Consider the following 9650-nt stretch of genomic DNA (forward strand, 5'->3'; position numbering starts at 1 on the left):
GTACTAAGGACACAAATACAATTATATAGCAATGATTTTAATGAGAATGAAATACCATGCTGTAGAAGCTGAATTTCTTTTTATTACACTCTTAAGATTGTAGCTTTGTACTGTTTCTAGTTTGATGTGTTGTATGTACATGAATACTGGGGGCTAAGAATTATTTTTATGTATAAAATCCTCCTGATTTTACCCTGCACATCACACAATAATTTATAGAAAATGCTTTTTTAAAAACATAAAAGCAGAATAAAATAATAAAAAACCTGCAAACAGAAAGTACCAAGCAAAGAAGAAAAATAAGAGAGATATTGAAGATGAAGAAAAAAGGAATTCTACTGAGTATGTGGAAGTACACTGTCCTTAGAGATGGCTGGTACTTCTTTAATGGTTTATATGCTCTTTGATGGGGGCATTAAAGAAAACAAGTTCTCATGTAGAATAGGTTATGTGAGAACATGTTATCTGGGGGAAAAAATCACTTTTGACATCAGCCCATCAGGCTAACTTTGTACATCTTCAATGTTACATGTTTCATACCTGTTTAGGAAGTCATTTGCATTTAGATCTAAATCAGTTTCCTATTGTCTGTTTGCAAAGGATTACAGGAGCATGTTTATCTCCATTACCTGGCCGAAGTTATGTTGGTTCTTCAGGTAGAGAAACACTGTAGCCAGATCAAAAACATATTGTTTCTGTTTGGTTTGTCCATAGAGCTTTCCCTTGTATTTTCCCGGGAAGCCTGAAAATTGACTCCAGATCTAAAATTTCTCCTGAAGCTAAAGTCAGGTTCTAGCCAATTCTACAAGTTTTCTGAGTTCTGCAAGAACTCAAGGACTTTACCTGTATAAAATGTGGCACATGACTTCTAGTCACACAAGACTAGACAATTAGGTTAGGTATCATAACCCTGTGAATCCGTCACTGGGCTATCTGTTTCCAAGAAGAACAAAAGTACCCAACAAGAAGTAAATAGGCTGCAAATGCTATATTGCACACATTATTTATAGTCAATCCCTGCACCTGCTGTCAGACACCCCAGGACACCATCAGAGAACTACTATATCTTTCAAACCTCTTCACAAAGCTCAGTTATATATGGATTGTCAAGTGGTTTAGGTCTTTGTATCTTCTCCCAGCCAAAAATCTTGTACATTCACAGTGTGGCGCAAATAATTTTCAGGTGTTTGCATAAAAACACACAAACCTCTGCAACTGCTCTGTGTTAACATTTTAATTACCTCAGTTGATACTGTACCTTAAGTAGATTAATAGGTGTGCTGATGATCTTACTTGCTATGACTTGCTAATGTGTTCACATTTCAATGTTCAGTAGCCTTCAAGGTGTCCTTGCCTTCTACTTCCATCTTGTCCATGAAGCATAACAGCAGAGAGGAGGATACCAAGTGATTTAGACCATTCTAGCTAATCCCTGAGTCTGGAAGCCATTTGGAGAGCCAATAAAATACTATGTGTTAAGGACTGCTGACTCAGGAAGAAGATGGATATGTTCTCTCAGAATCATCCAATGAACAGATGCCTATTTTCCTGAATTGTTTAGGTGGTAGTTTTCTGTTCTAGCTTGAATATCAGCATCACCTGCAGAATAATGTCTCTACACAGCAGCAATTATTTAGGATTATTTTTAAAACCAGGAGCAAACTTTTGGTCAGTGTATTAAATACAGCTGTACCCTGTGTTTCATGGTAATTCATATGAATTCAAGCACTGTTGAATTGTGCTGAGCTGTGGCAGTTTTCTGGGTTTTAAGCATTTGAAACAAGCTGCATATGTGCATAGCATGTGTTAGCCTATAGACAGGGTCACTCATTTATGTGTCTTAGCCCTTAGAAATTCAGTCACTGCTTCTCACATACACACATTGCTGTCAGGCGTTGCAAGAGCATTTTAGTAATCTAAGGAATAAATTATTGCACTGAGCCTTTGCTGGCCTTTCCTTTCAGAAGGGAGTTGAAGGAGTTGACCCTTGAAGTATTTTGTAGTCTTAGTACTAACCATAAAATAACAGATAGGAGCACTAATAGCTGAAATGGACCATGTGGTGAGCTATGCACTTAACTGTTTTGCTTTGTGTGTTCAGTGCATTATCATCAGTGGGGAAAGTGGTGCTGGAAAGACAGAAAGTGCCCATCTGATCGTCCAACATTTGACCTTCTTGGGAAAGGTATTTCTTAGCCAATCACATAAAACAATGAACAAATCCTCCCAACCCCACCCCCAATTTCCACTTCATTTAACCTTTAATACTTAAAGCTGTTCATGTGAAATGTCCCACTTGAGTTAGGGACAGGGATAATCATGCATCTGAGGGTACTGAATTAAGATATTGGAGTGTGACCCACAACAAGCCAGTCAATATTTTTTAAAGAGAAGGTGCCAGATTCCGAGTGTTCAGTGCCTGTAGTTATCTACAGTGTTTATCACATACACCGTTGTTCAGTTATACAATAATGAATGACAGGTCTTGCTATGGCTGTAATCTTAGAAACTCTTGCACACTTAAATGAGTAATGCTGTTAGTGCCAAATGATGGGGAAATCAAGCATGTAAGGTTAACCTTAGGCAGATGTGTTTAGTTTTTGATGGGTTTGGTACTCTACCTAATTATATGACACCTCAGAGGCAGAACAGTTGCAGAGAAAGAAGAATTTGTTCTTTCCTACTTGTGGGAGACTTTCTCATAAACTTGTTGGCCCTGGTCTTATAAAAGTAGAAAGGTTAACACAGCATCTAAGCCCATACAAGCATGAGAAAGGGATGCTCTGCTTCTGAAGCACGAATTGGATTCTGGGTAAGCAGTACGTTCTTTTAATGATCTTTGATCTGTATCTGTTCTGTCAAGGCCAATAACCGTGCTTTGCGTGAGAAAATTCTTCAGGTGAATCCTCTGGTTGAAGCATTTGGGAATGCCTGCACTGCCATCAATGACAACTCAAGTCGCTTTGGGAAATACCTGGAAATGATGTTTACACCCACGGGAGCTGTAATGGGGGCAAAGATTTCTGAATATCTACTTGAAAAATCAAGGGTCATAAAACAGGCTGTGTAAGTATATTGGTTGTCTGTCCTTGATATCCATTTATATGATGTTTGGATTCTGTTTAATTTCCCAAAATTATTTATTTTAAATGTGTTTGTGTCATCTGCTAAAGCAGTGATCCTTTGTACAGTGCTATGATGACAAGAATAGTCAGTTGTGTTCTTTTGGAGTGGAAGCCAGAGCTCCTCCATTCTTTAGAGAAATATTGTTGTTGGCTGGGTTTTGTGTTTCACAGTCGCTGATCCTACACCATTAAGACAAGTGGGAGATTTGCTGCCTAATTCCATGAGCTCATGATAAGAGCTTCTGCTTTTACATTGTACAAGATGCCACAAGAATAAACACGTGTGCTATAAGAGGATACTTCTTTTTTTCCAGGGGAGAGAAAAATTTCCATATATTTTATTATATCTATGCTGGCCTTTATCATCAGAAGAAACTTTCTCAATATAGACTTCCTGATAAAAAGCCTCCTAGGTAACTATCACTCATTTAACTGCTCATTGTAATTAGCTATTGATCAGCTTTTGCTTTCAATATGATGCCCTAAAAATCTCTCTTAATCCTTCTCCATCCCTTAAGGATCTTCTTTAATTCTCCCAAGCAAAGAAGAGGATGGACAATAAGGCATTACTTTATTTCTATTTGTTTACCAACTTGAACTTTTTAAAAAGGAGGAAAAAGAATTAAGCTTATTATTATGTAGACATTCTGCAATACTTTCCAATCAGAACAATCACCTTATGATTTCTTAATGCTTCAGAAAGAACCCAGAATATGTTTTGGAGTTGTGTTTTTTAATTAGTATTTGTATTTGTATTTTGGGTGCATCTGATCTGGATCTGAGGGGATGTGTGTGAAATGTTGGTTACACTATAATAGATATTAACAAATAATAAGCAAAAGTGAGTGCAACAGAAACCAAAAACTTCTTACAAATTAGCACCAAAGTTTATAATTGGAAGATATTGAAATAAATGTTCTTTTCAGTTACTGAGGTACTTGCACTGAAGTCACTGGAGGTTGTACCAGCATATCTGCTAGTATGGTCCTTTCTTTCTCCCGCTCTATTTAGATATATTGATAATGAAACTGGAAGGGTAATGCATGACATTGTTACTAAAGATTCCTATGGAAGACAATTTGAAGCGATTCAGCATTGCTTTAGAATTATAGGATTCACTGATGAGGTAAGACATCCAGTTGCTAAACCATTATTGACCTTCTTTATAAAACCCCACTCCAGTGCTGCCTGGGCACAGGCTGCCATTTGGTTTTGTGGATCCAAACCTGTGCCTCAGAATCGTATTTAGAACAGATGTGAACCACGAAAGCATAACCACACACTGGGAAGCCAAGACCAGCCTGAGGTCTCAGGTGGTACTCAGGCAAGTCCACTCACAATTCTGTATCACAGTTTTCTGTGTCAATAGGTGCTTACTTGCAATTGCAGAGCTTGGTCTCAGAGCAAGCTGCAAGCTTCAATAGTCATTCCAGTGCCCATCTTTTTCTTTCATAGCCTAAGTATGATTTATATATCTAATTGGATTCCTTAAGAGTGCTTCTTGTAATCTCTTACAGGAGGTGTATTCAGTGTACAGAATTCTGACTGGAATCTTAAATACTGGAAATATTGAGTTTGCTGCCATTTCTTCACAACACCAAACAGATAAAAGTGAGGTTCCCAACCCAGAAGCCTTGGATAATGGTAAATACATTTTTACACTGTCAGTTCTGTAAATGCAATTTGACTGTATTTGTGAGAATCTCTAACTCATGGTAGCAGTTGGGCAATGCTGGTAATTTCTACTGCATAGTCACAGTTGTGTACCTTTTTTCCCACTGTCTTTTAGCTGCTGCACTACTAAGTATTGGGTCAGAAGAACTTCAAGAGGCCTTAACCTCCCATTGTGTTGTAACACGAGGGGAAACGATTATCCGAACAAACACTGTGGACAAAGCAGCTGACGTGCGAGATGCCATGTCTAAAGCACTTTATGGCCGGCTCTTCAGCTGGATCGTAAATCGTATTAATACGCTGCTTCAGCCAGATAAAAATATATGGCAAGTTACACATCACTGAATCATGTATTTACTGTGCATATGTCTTTGATGGGTTCATCCATTTGTATATTTTTGATTTTGCAGAAAGGGTGCTGTGTTTATTTTGGCTAAGGCTTCAAAATGTCTTTCATGCTGTGATACTGAATTCTGTTTCCAGGACATTAACCCCAACATTTTCAAAGAGCTGAGTGGAATTTAGCTACGGAAATCAATGGAAATTGGGTGGTTGAAGTGCTGTACAGCTCTTGAAAAAGATGGTTCCTATGTACTGAACACTAAAATCATATCAAGGGCTGGTAAATAATTGGAGTACACTGTAAAACTTTAGTATGTATTCACATTCTTTACAGTCCTTTTGCTTTTGTAAGCTAATAATAAGCACAGATCTTGGATTATTATTGTGCTGCTACTTGAGATGTAAGTGATGATTTTTTTTATTTTTCATAATTACAGAGATGTTCACATAGTGCATCATTATGATGCTCATATCCTTCATTTCCAGGTACTGATATGGCTCCTTTCAGGCAGCTGTAGAGATTTTTAGAAACAAGAAAACCCCTTAGGTAAATGTGAAAATGCCTCTGAGCTGAGATCTCTACTTGGCACTTCACTGTATCATACAGAGTACTGGCAGTGTAGTGGGGACTGTGGTCTGAGTATACTTGAGCTAGCACGTGGGCTCCTACAGGCCAGCTTGTAGCAGCAGCAGACTTGGTAATGACCCTTCTGACTGAGTGTAGCAGAAAGCTTGACACGTTTTCTCTGCCTGGAGGAGCAGGCAGTAGATTTTATTTGGAACCTGCCTATTGAAGCCGCTTGTTTTAGTATGGCTGCTAAGTGTCTATTTCTGTGATTCTCCTGCTGACTTTGTGGAAATTTGCAAGAAGCAAGTGGAAAACAAAAGTGTTAACGATGCTGAACAAATCCACAAATGGTCTTAGGTTCAAACACACTTTTCCTCCTCTGTTTTTTCAGCAGATTGAATCAATTACCAGATTGAATTCATTACCATGTTTGTTTTAAGTTGGTGTTGCCCATGATGAATTTTGTTTGTATTTTCACATGCAGCAATGCTGAAAATGGGATGAATGTTGGGATACTAGACATATTTGGATTTGAGAACTTCGCAAGGAATTCCTTTGAACAGCTGTGCATAAACATTGCTAATGAACAGATCCAGTTTTATTTCAATCAACATATCTTTGCCCTTGAGCAGGTAACTTCAGCTCTGATGAGTTCTAGTTCAATCAGCTGTCCTGAACCATAGATCATATTCAGAAGTACATTATAAACAATAAAGTGGGTATGCGATTTAAATGCAAGATAGTGACATCTTTCAGTTGAAGTTTTGTACGTAATGTTGTTGGGGCCTACAGAGTATTGCTGTGTGTCATAAATGTCCTAATGATGACGTTGCTTTTACTGGTTCAGTATTAAAACTCTGCTGGTGACTTCATAGATGGAATATCAGAGCGAGGGAATTGATGCTACTACAGTGGAGTATGAGGACAACCGTCCACTTCTAGATATGTTCCTCCAGAAACCCATGGGTCTCCTGTCTCTGCTAGATGAAGAAAGTCGATTTCCTCAGGCAACAGACCTGACTTTAGTTGGTATGTGCAAACAAAAATTCTGGGAAATAACAAGTGTATTTTGAGAGGGCAGAATGACATCTTTACTCAAGTTCTACTAGCCTAGTTGTCCTGCTGAGGCCGTGCCATTTCATTTGATGTTTTAAGTGTATTTTTCATTGCGCTTCATCATATATCTGCTTATGTGTTTTCTGTTCTTTCTATATTGCAAAAGTTACTTTATATATCAGGTGTCAAGGGCTTATTGTCTTTCCAGTGTTACAAGGAAATAACCTGTGTCACGTCCCTGTATGTGAGGTACATCAAGCACCATTTATCCCCCATTTACTGAAGGGAAGGCTGAAACATAGTAGAATCTTGTGTCTAGGACCACCCTGTGAGCAGCATTAGTGTTGAGAGTAAAATTTAGATCTCCCAGGCTCCTAGGCCCATGTTTATCCAATTAGAAATACTGCTTCACTCCAGATTATCTCATCATAAATAGAAAGTGTGTGTTATTTCTGGTTTGCCATCTGGCTGAATATTTCGCTTCCTTCATGCATATTTTACATATATTTTAACAAATCTTGGTGCCAACTTTAAAATGTGCAGTGCATGCCATGTTTAAAACTGTTGTCTTGCTTTTATTTACTAGAGCTGCACATGAAACAGAGAGTTCCAGTTCCTTCAACAGAATGTACAGAAGTGACTCAAACTGTTAGTCAGAGAAAAATAACAGCTGCCTGTTAAATTGCACGATATATGTGCAGGAACTTTCACTTCTGTTAGGCCGAGTTGAAACTTGAGTTTCAAGTCACAGATAGAATGAATGCTATGGTTTCTTTCCAGTTGTCATTAGTGTACTAGGGCTGTGAGCCTCCCTGTGGGTCCTATAAATCACTTAATGCTGAATATGGAACTTAACTTTCACTGAGGCACTTTCTTTGGTCCAGTGGTGATGGGTCTTACTGCTGATCTGTACATAGTACAGCAGGATCACTTAAGGAGACAGCGAAGTGGGATATTTTGCCCTTTCCAGATGTGCCATACAATTCCACCAAAATTCCAAATTGAGTTCTTTTGCCTTTAAATACAAGCTTGATTAAACTTTAATAGAAAGGAAAACCTAACACAAAATTCTAATGGATTCTAATGTTCGAAAAAAAACAGCAGTAATTTCATTACAGAATATTAAAGAGCTTACAAAGTATCACAGGGCATAAAAGCCATTTTTCTTAGAAAGTGGTGTTTCTTTTTCTGTCAGCTCTTTAGAGGTAGTCATGGGAAACAGAAAGCCTCTTTAGAAGAGGTTTTAGATAGAAGCCTCTTTTTCTGCAGAAGACCAAAGGTAAATGAGGGATAGTCCCAGCCTGAAGACAATAACATATACTGAAAACATGATACACAAAGCTAAATGAATGGTAAAAGGAAGATAGGGAAAATACAAATAACAGGCATTTAGGCAAGTGAGATATATGCACAGCTTTGGAAGTACCTTGAATTAAGTCCACCCCAAACCCTGTATGTACAAATAAGCAAATTTGTAGCAAAATATGAGAAGGCATCACACCTTCTCATGGGCCACTCTTATTTGATCATTTTCATGCACAAAACTATCCGCAAACAGTGGGATTTGAAAGACAGTCTTGCTGGGCTGGTTTAGAGTAAGCTGTTCCATTCAGAAGTGGCAGCTTGGAAGCAAACACAGAGAAGGTGGCACACAGCTATTTCTGAGCAATCTGGTAATATATGTGCTTATTGTAGTTCTGGCTTCTTGAGCAGTAGGGTGTCCCTGATTAGGATGACAGTCACTCTAAGTCACTTATATCAATCTCTCTTCTCAATATCTAGATAAATTTGAAGATAACTTGCGATGCAAATACTTCTGGAGACCAAAAGGAGTAGAACTGTCATTTGGTATTCAGCACTATGCTGGAAAGGTAAGGTACTGTCATTTTTATTTAGTTCACATAACAGTGGTATGGTCATTATTTGTTTTATAAAGTTTATGGGAACCTAGAATCTATGATAAACTTTCCATGTGTAGTAGTCCATTTTAGAGCCTGTCTTTAGGGCTCGTTCACAGATTGTGTAGACAGTAACCACCTTTTATTCTAAAAGAAATCTGTCACCAGAAACAACATTACTACAATCATTTCCAAGGAGCAACTCTCTGGAGCCAGAACAGGCCAGGCAATTGTTAACATCATGTGAATGCCACAGTAGTTCTGTGTGTGAGCATATATAAGTATATGGATAAAATGCAGCATCTGTAGTAGAACTTAAAATCCTCTAGAGAGCATTGGAAAGACGAGAGCTAGCTACCACAGGTATTTTCTTGTACTTTGCAGCACCTAACTTAGATTGTTCTCAGCAGTTCACGTATTATTTTATATGGGGAATAGTGGTACAATTATTTCACGTAACATGAGCTTTGCTTGTGATTTCAGGTACAAATCCCTGTTTATAAACAAAACCAGAATGAAATAGCCATGTTTTATATAGTTATCAATGAAGTCTCAGCTCTGGCTCATTATACTACTCTAAAATTTTAAGATATGTTCTAGTAAATTTTGTCCAGCTTTCTGGCTTGTTAAGTATAACTGTAGAATTTCACAAAGGTTTAGTAAATTCTTTGTACCCAAATGGCAAAGTCATAAAAAGATACTGGCCTGTTCTCTGTTGCAGGAGAATGTTCAGTTTCTGTGTCAAGTAATGGACTACAGTGGAATTAGGCTAGAAAGGAATACTGCTAATGATAAAAAAAATCAGGTCAAAAAATTACTGCAATTTAAAACAAAATAAATAAAAAGTTAAGCAAAATTAACTGATTCTTATATGAATACAAATACCCAGGTACTAATTTCTAATAAAACCAATTAAAATAATTGAAATGGCCTAATGTTTTGTTTTCCTACTGTATGGGGTCTATGTGGCAAGGTTTTGATAGCAGG

At 37.8% G+C, this 9650-nt stretch overlaps 1 protein-coding gene across 1 annotated transcript in view; it reads left to right on the top strand.

The window, feature by feature from the left end:
• LOC104502803 (myosin-IIIb-like) overlaps positions 1-8636 on the top strand; it is a gene marked incomplete at both ends in the record, with an annotated part of 33635 nt that extends 24999 nt beyond the window's left edge. Inside the window, 9 exons of the mRNA XM_010158817.1 lie at positions 2102-2185; positions 2864-3066; positions 3440-3538; positions 4137-4251; positions 4643-4769; positions 4915-5125; positions 6194-6341; positions 6585-6738; positions 8548-8636. Of these exons, the coding sequence (XP_010157119.1) occupies positions 2102-2185; positions 2864-3066; positions 3440-3538; positions 4137-4251; positions 4643-4769; positions 4915-5125; positions 6194-6341; positions 6585-6738; positions 8548-8636 (1230 nt within the window). The remainder of the gene's footprint in view (positions 1-2101; positions 2186-2863; positions 3067-3439; positions 3539-4136; positions 4252-4642; positions 4770-4914; positions 5126-6193; positions 6342-6584; positions 6739-8547) is intronic.
• Between the last annotated feature and the right edge of the window lie 1014 nt (positions 8637-9650).

Source organism: Eurypyga helias, unplaced genomic scaffold (assembly GCF_000690775.1).
Source record: "Eurypyga helias isolate BGI_N326 unplaced genomic scaffold, ASM69077v1 scaffold12439, whole genome shotgun sequence".
Classification (NCBI taxonomy): domain Eukaryota; kingdom Metazoa; phylum Chordata; class Aves; order Eurypygiformes; family Eurypygidae; genus Eurypyga; species Eurypyga helias.